At 47.6% G+C, this 19566-nt stretch overlaps 1 protein-coding gene across 1 annotated transcript; it reads left to right on the forward strand.

Moving 5' to 3' along the window:
* The first annotated feature begins 845 nt into the window (after positions 1-845).
* On the forward strand, positions 846-14287 carry LOC130879154 (acyl-CoA desaturase 1). Its single transcript, XM_057777284.1, has 6 exons — positions 846-1255; positions 1761-2043; positions 5152-5282; positions 6611-6816; positions 8012-8244; positions 10631-14287. The coding sequence occupies exons 1-6, from the start codon at positions 1232-1234 to the stop codon at positions 10828-10830; spliced, it is 1077 nt and encodes a 358-aa protein (XP_057633267.1). The 5' UTR covers positions 846-1231; the 3' UTR covers positions 10831-14287.
* Positions 14288-19566: the final 5279 nt, after the last annotated feature.

The raw sequence follows: 19566 nt of genomic DNA on the forward strand, positions 1-19566 counted from the left end.
ATTAGTCCATCATCATCGTCACCAAAGAGTACCTACCCACTGCTCGGGGTCACAATGTGGGCTCAACAAAACGATTCTTGTGCTTAGTTGTTAGGGATCACTAAACACCTGTTTGCTGCTCTTACTGCACATGCAGGCCCTTCTACTTGTTGCAGAGTGAATACATCTGTGTGTAAATCCACTTCCCCGGAAATTTCCCAGATTCCAACCTGAGGATCAAGGACTCCCTCAAACATCCCGCTCTGGTAGGTGGGGATAGGATTGGGCTCCGGCTCCTGGCAGAGGCGGTCCCCTGAGGAGTGCGACCAATGAGTGAGCGCAGTGCTGCTTCGCGGCTTGAGAGCTTCCTGCACCCAAGACCGCAGCTGTCTGAAGTTAGCATCCCGGTGCTAGCAAGCGGGATAAACCACTGTTTTCCCGGGTCAGAGCCCTGGGTGGAGGCCAGTTTCCTCTCCGCACGAGAGTGGAAGTGGGGATGGACATGAAGTTGGATCGACTTGTGAGTGGCGATAGCCACCGTGACTTCCTCACTTCTCCCATTGCAATTTCCCCAGTGTACTATTCGCTAAGCGCCAGGAGACAGTCGTAGGCATTTCACAGCCCAGAGGACCAAGTTATCCCCCTCTTAAAGAAAAGTCACCCGTTGGCCCACCGCAAAGAGGATAAGGAGAAAAAGAGGGGAGGAGAGAGCGAGGTGCTAGTGGCAGAGGGAACAGCAGATTGCGCCGAGCCAATGGAAAAGGCTGGACGAGGTGGCACCAAATTCTCTTTGGCCAATGACAAGACAGTCTTCGCAGGAGGCGCATTAGCATTTTCCCCGAGGCAGGGGGTTGGAGCAGCCCGGTGTAGGTGCCTTCAGCATCCCGGTGCCACGGAGGTCTACTCTGGAATCTACTTGGCTTTCTTTCTCCTTCTTAGTCCCTCCCTCTCTCACCTCCACGCCTGGCTTCCTTGGCTTGCTAGCCCCGCGCTCTTTACTCTTTGCTGGCAGCGGATATAAGGGGTCTGAGGAAATACTAAACACGGTCATCCCATAGCCTGCTCAACCCTTTAAATTCCCGACCCGGGGAGATCCGCGCACATTCAGGTTCGACTGAACACCCATCCCGCGGGTCAGGAGCGGAGGTTTCTGAGCGCTGCTCGGCCAATCGCTCGCACCAGCGGGCTCCGGAACCAAAGTCCACGCTCGGTCTCAGTGCTGGGCAAGTGAGGCCAGCAGCCGACAGCCACGATGCCTGCCCACATGCTCCAAGAGGTGAGCTTGCAGAAGCGGCCTCCGCCCCGCGCGTCGGCCACGCGGACCGGGCTTCTAGGTGACTGGGTCCGCGGAGGGGGAGAGTTGAGAATTCTCCGGGCTACTTGACTTTCTCCAATTCTAGTTCAACCAGTCGTTTGAGGGGTGTGGATTGTAATTCGGGCAGTTGAGTCTCAACTTTTTGTGTCTTAAGCTTTAAAGTAAAGAAAAGCCAGTAGCGCCGATACTTGTATGTTCACACGGGGTTCCCTTTGTGTATTACTAGGGGTGCGAATGTTTCACTCTTATTTCCCACTGGTCCTTCACTTTGAGGTTTTGCTCTCCTACCCGCAACAAATCTGTACAATTTCTTAAAACTTCTATTCCATCTCGCCCTCAGGCAACCTTGACTCTGGGGCAGGGTCTGTGCCTTTACTGTACCTTTTGCTGCAATAGTGTGAGGAAAGTGGTCACCCCCACCCCGTCCTCCACAGATCTGCTCCCCTGACGGTACTTTTCCTTGCAGATCTCTGGCTCCTACTCGACCAGCACCGCCATCACAGCGCCACCCTCTGGAAGCCTGCAGAATGAACAAGAGAAGCAGACGACCGTACCTCAGTACCTGGAAGAAGACATCCGTCCTGAAATGAGGGAGGACATACACGACCCCAGCTACCAGGATGAGGAGGGGCCCCCGCCCAAGCTGCAGTACGTCTGGAGAAACATCATCCTCATGGTCCTGCTGCACTTGGGGGCCCTGTATGGGATCACACTGATTCCCTCCTGCAAACTCTACACCTGCCTCTTCGGTGAGCAGCTCCCCTTGTCTTGGGCCAGTACCTTAGGTTTCTCTTTGCTCTTTAATGAGGTAACCCCTGACCCAAGGCACTGGCCCCTCTGTCTAGATTTCCTGGCCTTTTCTTTGGTTCCTGGGAGCAAAGCCTTGTGGGACTAGAAGTCCCTTAACTTGAATTTTGGGTCCCTGTGCAGGTGGCTCGGAGGGGTATACCGAAGGCAGAGACACAACTTTCTCTGAACAAGCTTGTCTGTGTGAGTCACTTGCTCGGTGGCTTATCCCAGCCCCACATGACTCAGGAGAAACGCACCCTACCTGGGAGGCATGGGAATTAGGGCTAAACCTGGGGCCTTGTGGACTACTGGTTCGCTAGAGCAGGGAACAGAGCCTGGGGAGACTACGCTGGAGAGGTCCTTAGAAAGAAAGAAAGAAAGAGAGAGAGAGAGAGAGAGAGAGAGAGAGAGAGAGAGAGAGAGAGAGAGAGAGAGAGAGAGAGAGAAAGAAAGAAAGAAAGAAAGAAAGAAAGAGTGTTTATTGTGACCTCAACTGCTAACCAGACCAAGCTGGTAGGCTTCTGCAACACCCAGGCTTACAGGTGTGTGGCTCAGCTGCTCCTGGTTATTCTCTGGGGAGCAGCACGCGCCAATCAACAGGATATTTAAAGAATGGAATGAGATTCCTGTTCTTCATCAGCCCCAGTCCTAATTCAGCACCTCAAGGATTCCCTGGATGTGGGCTGATGGCAAGGCTGGCCCTCGGATGCCTGTGTACTTACACGAATTTTCATCTATGAAACCTGAGTCAGGAAGAGAGAGCAGGGCAGTGAGGCAGGAGTCCCTCTCTGGAAGACACAGGCGGGTGCTCTGGAGCACTATCATGTGTAGATTCTTTGTGGGAGCTGGCTCAGTGGGTAAGGGTGTGAAGGGGATGGTTAGCCAGGTATTGGCGCCCACTGCCCTGGGCCCCTTAGGTCCTCTGAGCTCTTAGATCTGGTCTTGGAAGCTTTGTCTTAGAATTTCTCTAGATGCCCTAGATCTAAGAGGATCCACTTTCTCTGAACCACAGTTTTTCCAAGTATCAAGTAGGGCAGCAATGCGTTGCCAGGATTGAGAAAGTCGTGTTCCTTGGGTTAGCTGCGCCACTTCCCAGCCTTTCTCTTGAGGCAGGTGTTTGCAGAGCTTTCTTATTCTCTTCAAACTCTACAAGAGGACACAGTTCTGAAGGGATCTCTGATAACACTCAGGGCCAAAGAGGCTGCTTCTCTCCCCCCATTTTTTTAAGAGCCTTACTGTTGCCCTGGCTGGCCTTGGGCCTTGAACTTACAGAGATCATCCTGCCTCTGCCTCACAAATGCTGAGATTAAAGGCATATACCTCCTCCCCCAACTCCAGCCCACCCCAAGATGGGAGCCCTGGCTATCCTGGAACTTGCTTTGTAGACCAGGCTGCCTCTGCCTCCCAAGTGTGAAAGGCATACACCACTGTGATATGGCTCCAATTGTCTTAAGACAACTCTTGAACTGTACCCCCGCCCTCCGCTGCCACCCTCCACCCCTGGTGGACACAATAGTTCCGTAGGGGATGGGGAGGGGATCCAAGTGCCTTGAGCCATCTCCCTGGATGCACTGAGAGATTTGAGTAGAATATGTTTCAGGGTGCCTGCTGGGTTCTTGTCCTAATTCCCTTGTTTAGATGGTATCATATGTGGTCTGGACTGTGCCTGGGGCATCTACAGCACTAGACTAACATGGATGCTTCTCTGGTGCAAAATTGAGGGCTTCTGTGTTGCCGCAAACCTTTTCTTTCCTCCTGTTGATTGCTAATGGTTCTCCCGGGCTCTCTGATACAGTGTGGTCAGACCAGATTGCCACATGACCGTGAGTAGTAAGCATCTGGTGCCACCATCCCAACTCTGAGAAAATGCGGCTAGAACCTTACTTAGGACAGACACTGACTATGGCTTGCAAGTGTTTTGTAAGAGGAAAATGGGGCTGTGCAGGAAGCTGCTTAGGAAATTGCTCTCTCTGCTACTGAAGGCCACGGACTGTTTGTCCCGTGTGTTGTCTTTCCCCACTGCAGCTAAGGTCGATGGTCTCTGAGGGTCATTGTGGCTGCTCCCTAGGACAAAACCTACCAAGGACTCTGTCCCAGCATTCCAGCACTGGCCAGAGGAGAGCTGGGGACATACAGTATCTACTTCCCCGTTGGAGATCAAATTTAGTGCCTTCTGAGCCTGCAGGCCTAGAAGGTGAAGAAGCAGAAAAATGTTCTGACATCGGGCTCTTATTTTACTAACCTATTTTACTGACCCTGCTTATACCTAACCTCTCTTGGGATCTTATTTCCTCAATTATAGAGTATAGGACTTTTGCGGTGGTTTTGTTTTGTTTGTTTTCGAGACAGGGTTTCTCTGTGTAGCCCTTGGTGTTCTGGAACTCTGTAGACCAGGCTGGGTTCGAACTCAGAGATCTGGAGTGTTGGGTTTAAAGGTATGCACCACCACACCCAGGTAAAGTACAGCATTAGTGACACGCACTCTATTCAAAGTGAATATGAGAATCTTGGTCACTGGCAAAGTTTAGGACACTGCAAACATGACTTTTCAGAGCTTTTCTTTCCCCCCTTTTTTTTTTCTTCTGAGGCAGGGTTTCTCTGTGTAGCTTTGAAGCCTGTCCTGGAACTTGCTCTGTAAACCAGGCTGGCCTCGAACTCACGGAGATCCACCTGTCTCTGCTGGGATTAAAAGCGTGCGCCACCACTGCCCGACCAGAGTCTGTCTTATGTGGCCTCCTTCCCATTCAAATGTGACTGTATTAGCCTGGCCACTTGAATGTCCCCTACAGCTTCGGGCTTCTCTAACTGGCCAGCGTTCAGAGTGATGTGGCTGCTGTTTTCGCAACACTCCTCTTTATGATCCTGGGCTCTGCTGGAAGTTCGCAGCTCTGCCCATTCAAGGGGCAGAAGCTACTAGGCCTCAGAGAGCAAGGGATTCTTAGGGTTCACTGGCAAACAGATCCTTAACCAAAGCCCAAAGACAAACACTGGCATCGGGGAAGCCTCCTTGACTACTTCCACCATTGAAATTTGCTTGTTAATGATTCCCCCACTGACTTGTCTTGCAGCGATTCTGGGCTATTACATCAGTGGCTTGGGAATCACAGCCGGGGCTCATAGGCTGTGGAGTCACCGAACTTATAAGGCTCGGCTGCCGCTGAGGCTCTTCCTCATCCTGGCCAACACCATGGCTTTCCAGGTAAGAAGTGGGTGCTGTTGCTGTGTCTCTGCCCCAAGGATGATCTTGGGGGAGCAGTGGGGAGCAGCATCTAGAGAATTCTTAGGACCCCCAGTGGTTGCCCTTTTTGGTTTCTGGGGCTTTACAGGTTCAAGTGCTCAGGTTATTGGGAGGATAGGTGGGAGGCAAATAGGAAAGGCTATCCTGGCTGGGTCCCTTTTGATTTCAGGGCTACTGTGGTATTACACAGTGTATTTATTGTAGGCTGTCTGCCTAAAGGGCCATGCTCCATAGTTCGTACACTGGTCCTGCTTTCCTACTCCTACTGGACAGTCAACTGTGCTTCGCTGTGACTATCTTGAAATGTGACCACAATGGGACTGATGGCAATGTGTCACAGAATTGGGAACTCTATATAGTGCTGGCTGTGCTGGGCACTGCTAAGCACTTGCCATCCCTAAACCCATTAAGTCTTTATGGGCATATCGGTGGATATTATTGTTATCACACTGATTTTTGTTTTTTGAGATAGGATCTCACAATGTAGCCATGACTGGCCTAGAACTCACTATGTAGACCAGGCTGGCCTCTGCCTTCCCTGTACTGGGATTAAAGCTGTGTGCCATCACTCCTGGCCAAGTATTGCACTTTAGAGATGAGGAACTGAGTCTCATCATCTCTAGATGGAAGGTTGATGGAGCAACCTTGTTCTAGCTGAGGCTGCTGGATTGGCTAGGTCAGGTACTGAAGTTGGTTTACAACAGATGAGGAGGGTTGGGGGAGAAATGGTGGGCACAGGATGACTTGTGTGAGGCTTACAAGAGAGAAACAAGGAACCAAATTAGTCCCATATAATGACACTATGTGAAGTGTTTCTCACACGTCCAAGACAAACTCTGAGGTCCTAGGGAAATGTGCCTGTGCTCATTAGTTTCATGCCGGCCTTATAACGAGGCTAGGTGGGCTGTCGCTTGTGAAAGCATCAGGGAGGCATGCTCTGCGTCTTTTCCCCAGAGTGACTCCCTGGGATCCAAGGCTACCTGCCTGATCTCTGCCCCCATGTTCCCACAGTCCTTTCTTCCAGGGCTGCAGTGTTCTCTGTGAGTGCTGGGACCTTTCTTCTTCCCCACGCACAACCCTCATTGTGCTCTGGGACTTTGCAAAATAAGCTTCAGGGACAAATGTACAAAAGAGAAGCCCCCCCCCCCCCAGGTTTCCTTTGGAGCTAGAGTCTTATGGGTTTTGTGAGTTGGACTGAGAATCCTGGGCCTTTGAAGATAACTGAGCACTGGATTTCCTCCAGGAGGGCTTTCTTCTCAGTACTGGGGTTCTCTTTCCTGTCTCTCCAGAATGACGTGTATGAATGGTCCCGAGATCACCGCGCCCACCACAAGTTCACAGAAACACACGCTGACCCTCACAATTCCCGGCGTGGCTTTTTCTTCTCTCACGTGGGCTGGCTGCTCGTGCGCAAACACCCGGCTGTCAAAGAGAAGGGCAGTAAACTGGACATGTCTGACCTAAAAGCTGATAAACTGGTCATGTTCCAGAGGAGGTGAGTGAGGTGGGGTTTGGGGATGGAGCTAAAAGAGCATGGGACCTGGGGACTCCACCTTTTTCCTCTTAGGACTTATAAAATAATAACTGGGTGATTTACTGAGTTGATAAGTTCAAAATCATTTACATCTCGAATTCAGCATCCAGCAGGCTCACAGCTATAATTTATTGCTCTGTTTCTGCCTGAGCCATCTTAACAAAACCAAGAACCGTAGCATCAGTCCTAGTCAGGTACATGGTTTGCCTTCAGGAATTCTCAGCCTATTTGGAGTTGAAGGAAGGAATCATCACATAAGGCAGAATAATACTATGTTTACCATGCGTAGGTACAAGGAGGAAATACAGCTCAGTGGATATACAATGGAGGAACCCCTTGGCGTCCATTGACATTGGAACAGAATGCCGAAGCATTTCCTGAAATATAGCCCTTCTCTGTGAAGCATGGGACAGGAATAGGATCAATATAGTTCAGCCTGCTTGGGAGAACTATGTAAACAGTCTTTGGCAGCATGGGGCACAGTCAGATGGGCTTTGGAGAAGCAACTTTCAAGACAGATGAAAATAATCATGGATCCAAGGAGGTAATGGGCAGGGTCACAGGTTAGACAGCAGGGAGGTCTCGAGCCAGGGAAGTGGTGACCAGAATGGAAAGGAACCAGACAGAAGTGCTAGGTACAACTGTCCAGGGCAGTCGGTCCCCTTGGAGGTCAGTGCCTGATTTGTAGGCAGTGGAGAATGAGACAGAGACCTGGCAGGGAGAGCAGAGCAAAGACCTACAGGGTGAATGCGTGACACGTGCCCTAAGCTGCCAAAGACCACAACAGGCAAGAAAAAGGAGCCCAGAGGCTGATGGACAGCAGCCTGGGCGGCAGAACTGACTGATGAGTCGTGATTTGACTCTGATCAGTTTGACCAGCATGAGCTTGTGCTCCCATGAAAAGGGTAATGGATTTGTAGTCAAGAAAAGACGTGGAAGGAGACACACTCGACCCAGTAAGATGAACGTGGAATAGCGGCCCATCCTCGGAAAACAGAAAGAACAAGGCGCCAAGATTTTATACCACCTCCCCATGCTGATGACCTGTTCCGTCCTCAGGCATAAGATGACACAACCCTGCCTAATTAGAAAGGACAGTTTGTGTAGGTGTGGGAGTCCTCTCTCCATAGACTCAGTGTTTGATCTCTCCATATAGGTACTACCTGCCTGGCCTCCTATTGATGTGTTTTATCCTGCCCACACTGGTGCCCTGGTATTACTGGGGTGAAACTTTTGTAAACAGTTTGTACGTCGGTACTTTTCTGCGCTATGCCGTGGTGCTCAACTGCACCTGGCTGGTGAACAGTGCTGCCCACCTCTATGGCTATCGCCCCTACAACAAGAACATTGAACCCCGAGAGAACATCCTGGTTTCCGTGGGAGCCGTGGGTAAGTCCCTAATCCTTGGCATGACCATATATCTAGGGACCTGCTATTTGGGGTATTTGTCTAGGAACCAGGAGAACCAGAATGACCTGTTTTATGAGTACTGTGTAGTTCGGTTTTTCCACTATAAAACCGGGGCTTGGGGAGGAGTATCTGGAAACTCTTGAGAGTTGGGCAAGCAACAACTCTGAATGTAAAGTGGAAAGGGCAAGAAGTAATTCTGCTTTTGCTTATAGGTTGTAAAACAGTTTCTAAAAGCTTCCTATAATGAGCTTCTGGGTCCCCTGGTTTCCCTTCTCTTGTCCCCTGGCAGGTCTGTGGCTCTTCATAACCTAGGATTTGCACATAGTCACCAGGGTAGTGACTATTGTCCAGTGATTCCTATGTAATCTTGCTGCGTCCAGTGTAAAAGAGTTGGGATTTAGGCCAATAGTCTTCAGGTTACCACACTCTTACTTATCTCCCTGCTGCGGACCTTGCATTGTCAGGTAGCCATGTCAGCTGCATGGCAGACTCTTGGCTTCCCCCACCATCTCCCCCCACCATCCCTCCCTCCTTGTTCTTTCCCCCCAGCCGTTCCATCCTGAGGGAGCAGCGTTTTGTGAGAAGTGCCTCACGGGTGATCTGATGTTGGCTGTTCCCGGATGCTTCCCTTCCTAATTCCAGTGCTGACTGCAGTCCTGGCACTGCCTTGCCCTCTCCCAGTGACTGAAGCCTTAGCTAGTTTCCCCTGTGAGGACCCAGTGCCCTCTTCTCATCATCTGTTGACAGCCGGAGACTACTCTGCTCTCACTCAGTGGTACCTGTAACGTTATTCAAGCTTTCCCCCTGGTTCTTGCTGGCGTCTCTGTATCTCTGTCCACCTCTCAGGCATCTCCTACAATTTTGTATGCTGCTACTTTGGCCACTTTTAAAATGAACCCTATGCTATCCAAATCTGATGCTTCCTTAGGAAAGAATAGTCTGAACTGGGTCCCGTGTGTCCTGTATTGCTCTACAGTGAGGCTTCCTTGTGACCATCAGTTCCAAATGGCTGCCAACATCTCTTTTGTTGGGCTGATATTCACTGCTCCAAGTTCATTCTCATCTTACCCGCTGCTCTCCGCCCTGATGCTCCTATCACTCTCATCCTGTCTTGAATTACTCCCCTCAGGTCACATGCTGGTCATTCCCTGGAACATTGCTGCTATCTCTCCCTGCTCCTGTGGCTACTCCTTGATCTCTTTTTCTCTCCCTTGTCACTACTGGTTTCTGATTTCATGTTGAATGTCAAGGCGTGGACTCCTGGGAAGTACTCACTTGGAACATCCTTGGGAAAGCGTATAAAAACTAGCGATCTTTAAAAAAAAATCTTGAAATTGTATTTTTTGGGGGGGGGGCTTGCCTGCATGTATGGCTGTGCACCTTGTGCGTGCAGTGCCTGATGTGGCCAGAAGAGGGCATTTGGATCTTCTGGGTTCTGTATTGTTGGAATCCATTCAGAAGAAGAGTCCTGCCAAGAGATGGTAAACACATCACCCTCTGCAGAAGCCCTCCAGAGTCCAGATTTTTTTTCCCTTTTATCAAAGTGTTTGTTTTCTCAGCACATCCCTGACTCAAGAGTCAGCAGCCTACTGTGAGCCAGTGGGGGGGGGAGTGGGAGGAGGGGGTCTCTTGTCACTGGGCTTTTTTTTTTCCCTCTTGGCAGCAGCTGCCCCTCCTGTTAGAATACACCCTATCCTTACAGAGTTCAGCAGTGTGTGGGGAAGGTGTGCTATCTACTTAGCTTTGGGAGAATGTGGCTGAGAGTCCCCTTTGCCTCCTCTTTTTCCTTCCCGAACACATGTACTCTTGTACAGACCCTATGAGTTCTTGGGCCTGTACCTCTTGATGTTCTGATATTTTTCATCATAAAATCTGTTCCCTTAGACCCAGCTTCTCTCTTAATTTCTTTTTTTTTTAAATATTTATTTATTTATTATGTATACAATATTTTGTCTGTGTGTATGCCTGCAGACCAGAAGAGGGCACCAGACCCCATTATAGATGGTTGTGAGCCACCATGTGGTTGCTGGGAATTGAACTCAGGACCTTTGGGAAAGCAGACAATGCTCTTAACCTCTGAGCCATCTCTCCAGCCCCCCTCTCTTAACTTCTTATCTTATGATAAAAACTTGATTTGACAAAGGCTCCCAGACAGGTATGTGTGAGCAGAGACTCTCAGCCGCTTTCCTGAGATTCGTCTGAGGGCATCTGTTCACTTTAGAATACAAGACTGTGGGTTCATCTGTTCACTCAACAGTGAGCTTCTTCAAGGTTTGAGGTACCCGATTACCTTGTTAGAGATGTGCTAAGATCAGGAAGCTGCAGTCACCGAGCCCCCTAACTGCTCCCCCTGCTTCTCTTCCAGGCGAGGGCTTCCACAACTACCATCACACCTTCCCCTACGACTACTCTACCAGTGAGTATGGCTGGCACGTCAACTTCACGACATTCTTCATCGACTGCATGGCTGCCCTGGGCCTGGCTTACGACCGGAAGAAAGTGTCTAAGGCTGCTGTCTTGGCCAGGATTAAAAGAACTGGAGATGGGAGCCACAAGAGTAGCTGAGTTTTGGGCTCCTGAGTTCCTGTTCCCAAAGTTATCTGGGCAGAGATTTAATATTCTGTTGATTAACTCCAGGATAATGCTACCAGACTGCTAATGATACATTTAACCTATTCCAGTACAGTATTCTTTTAAAATGAAAAAGCTTTGATCACGTTTTGAGGTAAAACGCATTTTAATTAGCTAGGATTAACCATGCCTCAACATAGATACTTCTAAACACAGACATGATAAATGCATATACAATTTTACACATCAATCTTAAGTAATAACAATATTTTTGAACATTCTATACACAGAGTATTAAAAGCCAGCAAACATGCTGTTCTGATGCCGAGGTCGTGAGCACAGGGTTCTGTCCCTGTTTGCATTGCATCTTGCTTGGTTTCTTTTCTCTCTGTCTACCTCCCAGGCACTCAGCTGGCCAGCCACGGGTCTGTATCCACCTTCCAAAGCCTAGGCGATTTTTCTGGTGTCCGAAATACTGCTACTTCTCTCCTTGTTCTGGGCTTTGAGATTGCTGCTTCAAACTAAAAATATAACAAAACCTTCCTGGAACTTCCCTATCTGCTTCATTACAGGCTTTGCTAGATGGAATGGGAATTTTTTCTTGTTTGATATATAGAAAGTAGATTATCTGGAGCCAAGAGTTAGCATATCTAGTGTGGCTCATAAGTAAGACTGGGAGAAAGGTAGGAAAGGATAACCATACCCAGTGGCCTAGTTAGCAAAGACGCCAGGCCCCTCTCTATAGCATGGCTTCCTTTTAGTCCATGCTCTGAGCCACAGAGCTTGGTGTGGCTGAAATAATTAAATCAGTTTAATAAGAGAGTGGGGCCGGGGGGTTGCGTGGTCTGTGTGTGAGGGGGATGCAGCTTTTAGCAACATGAAGATTTCACAGAAAAAGTCTTCATGCGAAGTGTGTCTATCTAAGACGGGTAACTAAATAGCTGATAAGCGTTCTGAGGATATGGAATAAGACTATGGATATAAACAAAATCTTCGTTTGGAGCATGAAAATATTTCACTTGGAAAAACTGACGGACAAGAGGGGTTGTCTGGGTTGCCAGTTTCTTTCATGGCTGCACAGGAACTGGAGAGGTTGAGGTACAGCATCTGTAGGTAGCTGCTGAGAGGGAGATTCCCAAGTGAGCCCTTGGGGAACACACTGCCAGGGATCTGAAGTCAGCGCTGTCCATCACTCTGATTTCCTCCTTGAATTGAGTAGCAATGGGCTTCTCGTGGGGTTGAACCTTCCTTGCATTCTTTGCTTTGTGGCCATCCAGCCTACAATGAGCTGCCTGGGAGGCTGTTACCTTGCCCTGATTTCTGCTGCCAGTTCTCTGTTCTTTGGCATTTATTTTCCTCTTTCCCTGGACAGGCAACAAGTTGCCTGAGTGTCTTCTGAGCACGCGGGGCTTGCTGTCCTGGCACCTTCCTCTCCCACAGATACAATGCTCATGGGCACAGAACAGGTGGGTGCCACTTCTCTGTGGCCTCCACATCCTCTCTACCTCTACCCCTATGTGCCTCTGCCACAGTGACTTCGGAAAAGCTTGGTAGGCTCTCGAACACCATGGTTCAGAGATTTGCTGGTTTGTGAGTTAACAGCTCGGCCAAGTGCTTGTTGTCTCAGTGGAGCAACTGCTGAATGAGATGGTCGATGGTTGGTTTCTGTGTGAGTCGGGGTACACAGTGTGTTTTCTCCTCCTTGCATGCTCTGCAAGGTAGTTCTGGTTAGTGAATGTAGGCAGGTGGTGGTAGTGCTTGTGAGAGGATGAGGCTCCCCATTTTATCCCCGAAAAGACACCAGAAGCATAGGCAATCGCCCAGGGCCTCACTTCAGAAAGAGATCCTGCTTCCTGAAGCCAGGGTGTGTTGCAAAGCTTCCACTGAAGTGTGGTAACTAGGGTGCTATGAACTAATAAACATCCCTATCACACAGCTCAGGGCAGACCATGGAACAGAAAAGTCTAGAAGAAAGCATTACATCCTCATTTTGGAACCATCATCCTCTCGTGTTCTGTAGCCCAATCCAGAAGCCTGGCTTTGGTGTTAGGGCTGGCTGTGGATGGTACCAAACGCGCTGTTCGCTGGCATCAGATCAGAGCCTTTCTTCCCATGTTGATCGAACACAGGCTTTGAACTGTTTGTTGAAGGTGAAAATCTTGAAGATCACTGTAGATCTGCTGACCTATATCCCTCTGACCTAACCCTCTGGAAAGGCCTGTGGGTGGTTTTCCTTTCCCGGGTCATCAGATCCTTGATTTATAAGAAACAACAACAACCTTCTTCCTCTTCCACTCTTATTCCACAGATCTGATTCAGGCTATATCCCAGCACAGGGCTGAGGCCCCAGTGTCTGTGGGGCTTTAGGTAGGATGTGATGGAAGGTTTAGGGCAGGGACACTTTTTCAGATCCTCTCAAAGGTGGATTTCTGACAGTTCCCACAAAATGTGCTACCAGCTTTGAGTGCCTTACCTCCTTCCTACTCTTCAGTGCATGTGAGCCCAGCCTCGCTCCCTCCCTTAGCCCTGAGACCCTGAAGATGGAGCGGGTGTAAACAAGAGGCTGGCTGACAGATTGTGGCTGCAGTGATTGGCAGAAATCTTTTACAGGCTTCATTTGGAAATTTTTCCGGGAGCTGTTTCTAGTGAATGCTCAAATCTGGTATGAAGTGGACGTAACTTGGCTGTATTTGATTGTACTGGCGTCCTCGTGACTGTTATCAAACAAGTGACAATGGCAGTGGTGCTCAGGGGAGTTTTCTCCTTGGGTTGCTAGGCTCTGAAAGTGTAGCTCAGCTGAGTTGGCATAAAAGGTTTGCAAAGTGAAGTCTGCTGGTGGCTTAATCCAAGGCCTCTCTTAGTCTACTTTATAACAAATCTACCCCAGAGATAAGGTCTTTAATGTCTTCCAAACCTCCCTTGCTAATAAGCACCTGGTGGCGTCACTTCCCACTCATGGTGAAGTGAGTGCCCAGCACATCCACGCTGGAGGACACACTGACACTAACCCTCTGAGCAAGTCCTTGGGCTCACCTACCTCAAGGGGCAGTTTTGAGGTGACTAGAGCTTTTTATTATTATGATTAAGTATTTGATGGTCCTCAGCAGAGATTCTCATACAGACTTCTACAGGAGTAGTGTACACCATGAGCTTCACACATCCATATGTTCTAGACACCATCTGTCATTCACATCGCTCTTCCCAGAGATTGACAGCACTCACCGGGGAAGTGGGATATGAGCAGACCCAGAGAAGGAGTACCTACTCACTACCATGAAAACAGTGCGGGAAACCTTTTCCATGCCTGAAGAAGATTTTTCCCCTTCTTACTGGCGAGAGTTATTTGTGACCCAAGCATAATTTTAGATGATTTTCATTAATATAAACTCTTGAGTCTAATTGTACTAATTGAGATTGTAGTTGTTCCTAATAAAAGTGGATCTGGCTGTAATGTCTGGGAGCTTTTTGGCTGTGATAGTCATGATATCTATTTCTTGCACACCGTGCTAGAGATGGAACCCAGGGATCTCTGCATGTTGGGCAAGCATTCTACAAATGAGGCACAGTCTGTTTTGAACTTGTGTATTTGATACAGAGTCTCACTATGTAGCCTTTGCTGGCCTTGAAAGTCCCAGAAACCTGCCTCCCTTTGCTAGAATTCTAGAAAGGATTGAAATCAAGATAAAAATTTAGAAATTACAAGGATTGAGTCATACCCCAGTAACCGCCTGCCCTTCCTAAGGGTAACTAGAGGGTAAACTCTGGCAGCAGGAAACCAAGAGTCTACTGGCATTGAGTCAAACATAGCATCAGCTGACAACCAGCCCGGGGGCCATGCCAGGTCTCTGTGTGTCACACGGCCACATGGACAACACAGCTTCAAGGAAAAGCTGTTACCTCTCAGCCCTGAGAAGTCCTGCTCATTTTTCTTCCTGGAATGTCCTGCCTCCAGGGAACAGAAAGCTGAGAATGCTGACTGGCAACTGAGGGAAAGCAAACAGCCCAGAGAGGAACTCGCTCTGTAGACCGGGCTGGCCTCAAACTCGTGGAGATCCAGCTGCCTCTGTCTCCTGAGTACTGGGATATATGTATATAAGTGTTCTGTCTGCATTCAGAGACTGCAGGCCAGAAGAGGGCATAGATGGTTGTGGTTGCTGGGAATTGAACTCAGGACCTCTGGAAGAGTAGTCAGTGTTCTTACCTGCTGAGCCCACTCCAATCCCCAGAATAGCTTTTCAATTGCTCTAGAATAGCAGTTCTCCACCTGTGGGGGCAAAGACCCTTCCACAGGGGTTGCCTAAGACATTCAGAAAACACAGATATTTACATTGATTCATAACAGTAGCAAAACTATAGTTATGAAGTAGCAACAAAATAATTTTATGACGAAGTCAGCACAGCATGAGGAACTGTATTAAAGGGTTTTGCATCACAAAAGCTGAGAACTACTGCTCAGGATTGGTTCCCATGAACTGGCATTGAATCAACAATGTGCCTTCCCAATGTTTGTCTCTCACTCCCTCCTATTCTGCACCTCGCTGCCCTCCCTCTGGCTTAGCGCTCCTGTGTGCTTCCCTTGTGAAGCACGGTGTTTCTTTCATGGTGGACTGTTTTCTTATGTTTGTAAAGGCTCCAAAGAGAAAGAAGGTGAGACCTTCCACCTGCAAGAGTCTAAGGAGAGAGTTAGTTCTTCTTTGAGGGTAGAAACTCAGTGGGAGTCCCCAGAGGGCAAGCAGTGAATATTGCTTCAGGCATTATATGGACAGGGACAAGAAGACCACATGTCCTGTTCAGACATAAAGATTTAGCCAAAAAGTGGTTTAAAATAATGGAGAAACGAAAAGTGAATATACAGATCTAAGGTATAGAACTCTATACACTACATGCACATCTATAGGTGGAGAATGCTAGACACTAAATACACATCTATAGGTGGAGAATGCTAGACACTAAATACACATCTATAGGTAGAGAACTCTATACACTACATGCACATCTATAGATAGAGAACTCTATATACTACATGCACATCTATAGATAGAGAACTCTATACACTACATGCACATCTATAGGTAGAGATGCTATACACTAAATACACATCTAAGGTAGAGAACTCTATACACTACATGCACATCTATAGATAGAGAACTCTATACACTAAATACACATCTATAGGTAGAGAACTCTATATACTATGTGCACATCTATAGGTAGAGAATGCTATACACTAATACATATCTATAGGTAGAGAACTCTATATACTACATGCACATCTATAGGTAGAGAACACTATATACTATATGCACATCTGTAGGTACAGAACTATACACTACATGCACACCTATAGATAGAGAATGCTATACACTACACATCTATAGGTAGAGAGCTCTATACACTAAATGCACATCTATACGTAGAGAACTCTATACACTACATGCACATCTATAGGTAGAGAACACTATATACTATATGCACATCTGTAGGTACAGAACTCTATATAGTACATACACATCTTTTGGGAGGGGAAGGAGGGTCAGTCTTCTCTTGATTATCTCTTGGCAGTTTTCAGCATTATCTCCACTAAGAATGGTGGCAAGTGTTAGTTGTCCCAGCTTTCACGAGGTGGAGGTATAAAGATCAGAAGCTCAAGTGAGTTTATGGCCACCTGGAGTACATGAAACTGCCTCAAAGGCAGAAAGCCAAAAGAAAGGAAAGAACTATTGACCGTTTGTCTCTGCTTCAAAGAGAGCCAGTCGGCTGAAATGTGGCTCCGTGGGTAAGATGCCTAGGATGCAGGAGACCCTGTTTTGATCTGCAGCACTGCATAAATCACGTGTGGTTGTTGTTTACTTAGCCCTCAGGTTGTACAACCCTAGCACTCAGGAGGTAGAGGCAGGAGGACCTGCAGTTCAAGATAATCCTCACCTACATAAAGAGTTCAAGGCTAGCCTGGGATGCAGCAGGTTATCGAAAGAAAGAAAGAAAGAAAGAAAGAAAGAAAGAAAGAAAGAAAGAAAGAAAGAAAGAAAGAAAGAAAGAAAGAAAGAAAAGAAAAGAAAAAAGCAAAGGGTGGGGAAGCAATCTACAAAATGGGAAAAAAAATCAAGTGTGTCTATCTATCCTGAACATTTCCTATAAATGGAAGCATATGTCTTACTCTTTGGGCTCAAGATTCACCTCTGTCATGTATCTGTATTTCCTTGTTCTTTTTTTTATTTTTTGGTATGTGAGGAGGGTTAGAGATGGGGTCTCACTGTGTTGTGTAGCCCTGGTTACTCTGGAACTCGCAGATTCACCTGCCTCTACCATTTGAGTGCTAGGATCTAAAGTGTGCACCACCACATTTAACTGCATGTTATTGTTTTTATAAACAAATACCATTCTATTTTATAAATATGTTGTATTTATTAATCTATTGATGTAAATGTTTTTTCCTACCTTCTGACTATTTTATAACACAACTATGAACATTCACATATAAATTTTTGCATGAATATGTGTCCTGTTTCTCTTGGGTATACTCCTGAAGCTGAACTGTTGGATCATACAGTATTTCTGCTTTCACCCTTTGCCACACTCTCTTCCAAAGCAGTGGGGCCATCTCACTTTCCCAGCCTCATAAATGAAGGTTCCAAACCCTGCACGTGCCATGCAACAGTTTTGCTTCTTAACTTTTGCTATTGCTATGGTACAGTTGCCAGGACCTGAGGAGAGGAAGGCTGTAACTGGAGACTGCTGGCTTGTTTCCCAGCCACCCAGACCCAAATAAGCACATGGAAACTGTATTAATTAAAACACTGTTTGGCTGATAGCTTAGGTGTATTCCTAGCTAGCTCTTATCTGAAGTTAACCAATTTCTATTAATCTGTGTATTGCCACGAGGCTGTGGCTTACTGGGTAAGTTTCTTACCAGGTGTCTTTCTCCTTCAGCAGCTGCATGGCATCTCCTTGACTTTGCCTACTTTCCTTCTGTATCTCTTGTTTGGATTTCCCGCCTGGACAAGGACACTAATGGACATGCTAACATGGATGGGGAAAAGTCAATGAGGCCTCAGTCCTACACAAAGAACTCAACAGACAACAAAGGAATGCTGAGAACAGCAAAAACAGTCGACAACAAAGGAATGCTGAGAACAGCAAAAACCGTCGTCCCCAAAGAAGAGCACACCAATTGGTTATCCAATACCAAATGGTCAACCCTGAAAATAAGCATACAAGTAACATCATACCGAGCAGAATATGTTTAGGAATATATGTGTATGGGAATTCATTAGTTAATGGGGAAAAGACCATCAGTTTGAAAGAGAGCAAGGAGGGGTATATGGGAGGGTTTGGAAGGAGAAAAAGGAAGGGAGAAATGATGTATTATAATCTCGAAAAGAAAAAAGAAGTGAGTGCAGATTAGACTACTCGATTAAGGGCAATACTCAATATTCCATTTAATTCCAGTCTGTACAATCTCTCAATTCAAACGTCAAGGGAACAGATGTGAGCCGTATGACTCATAAGAAGCGTCTGCGAAACAGACCGTTAGTCTTGCCACACCAGGGTGCAGCGGTTGTAGAATCTCGAGAGCACGTGCTAGTTAAGAAGGTCACTGTGCAATCACAAATCTAACTTTCTGAAGAGTGAAGAAGCCAAGGTCTAAGTCCACACACTGGAAGACATGACAATGGGAAAGCCTTGCTGTAGACAGACCTTGTGCTGTGGTCCAGATGGTGCGTCGTCTCTGTAGAACATGCTATAAAAGCCTAAATTTGATTCATGGGGCCGAGTTTCCTTGGAGAGAAGAACATGATTATTTGTGTAGTGGTCTGGAGACACACCACTGTGCCCGGGGAGAGAGGACAGAGAAGGCATGCCTGGATTTCTCTTATGCCTAAGAACCTGCTGGTGATACACAGTAATGATTCTGAGCCGGCCGGTGCAGCCCTCCTCCCTGGCTGGCAGTGGTGGAAAGCTAAAATCATGTCCAGCCACCCAGCATGAACCTTTGTTTTCCAGGAAGAAATGCAGCTCATTCTCCTTAACATTCAACCACGTGGCAGCTTGAATCGCTTTGCTTTTCCACAGGAACTTTTTCTAACCATGCTCTACTCTCCAGGCAGGTTGTGAGACCCTCAAGACCACTTTCCTCAAGCCGGCAGTGGTGGCACAATTCTTTAATTCCAGCACTTGGGACTGAGACGGGCGGATCTTTGTGAGTTCGGGATCAGCCTGGTCTACAAGAGCTCGTTACAGGATAGGTTCCAATGTGCTACAGAGAAACCCTGTCTCGAAAAAACAACAACAAAAAGAAATGCCTCCCTGCGCCTAAAACAGAGAATACTGGGTAAAATCGTGGAAAGATCTATCACTCATCTTCTTTTAAATTCTAACTCTGCTACCAACTGCGGGAAATGTCACAGGGAGGGAAAGTTCTAGCCTCTGACCTATAGTTAACTTTCTACATTATGGACAAAGTACTGATTCTTGAGCGTTGACCTTAAGGACAAATGCCACCAGCCCTAATTGCAGGCTGCTAAGGTTCCTGAGATTCCTAGGGGCAGAACACTCCCCTTTCGATGATCCCGCTCTGCCCTTCCCCCCTGTCCTGCCCAGCCTACTACACTCAAGCCACAGAGAGTATACTGTGTAGTTCAGCGATCTGAATCCAAGTAAGACCCTTCTCAGAGAGGCCAATGTGAACCCTCTGTCTTGACTGTGTCCCCAAGCTTTAAAAGAGCTGTG

The sequence above is a fragment of the Chionomys nivalis genome, chromosome 8 (assembly GCF_950005125.1).
Source record: "Chionomys nivalis chromosome 8, mChiNiv1.1, whole genome shotgun sequence".
In the NCBI taxonomy this organism is placed as follows: domain Eukaryota; kingdom Metazoa; phylum Chordata; class Mammalia; order Rodentia; family Cricetidae; genus Chionomys; species Chionomys nivalis.

Coding starts and splice junctions, on each gene's coding strand:
- LOC130879154 (XM_057777284.1), top strand. CDS start 1,232: ATGCCTGCCCACATGCTCCAAGAG. Junction 2,044..5,151: donor ACTCTACACCTGCCTCTTCG/GTGAGCAGCTCC, acceptor CTTGTCTTGCAG/CGATTCTGGGCTATTACATC. Junction 5,283..6,610: donor CCAACACCATGGCTTTCCAG/GTAAGAAGTGGG, acceptor CTGTCTCTCCAG/AATGACGTGTATGAATGGTC.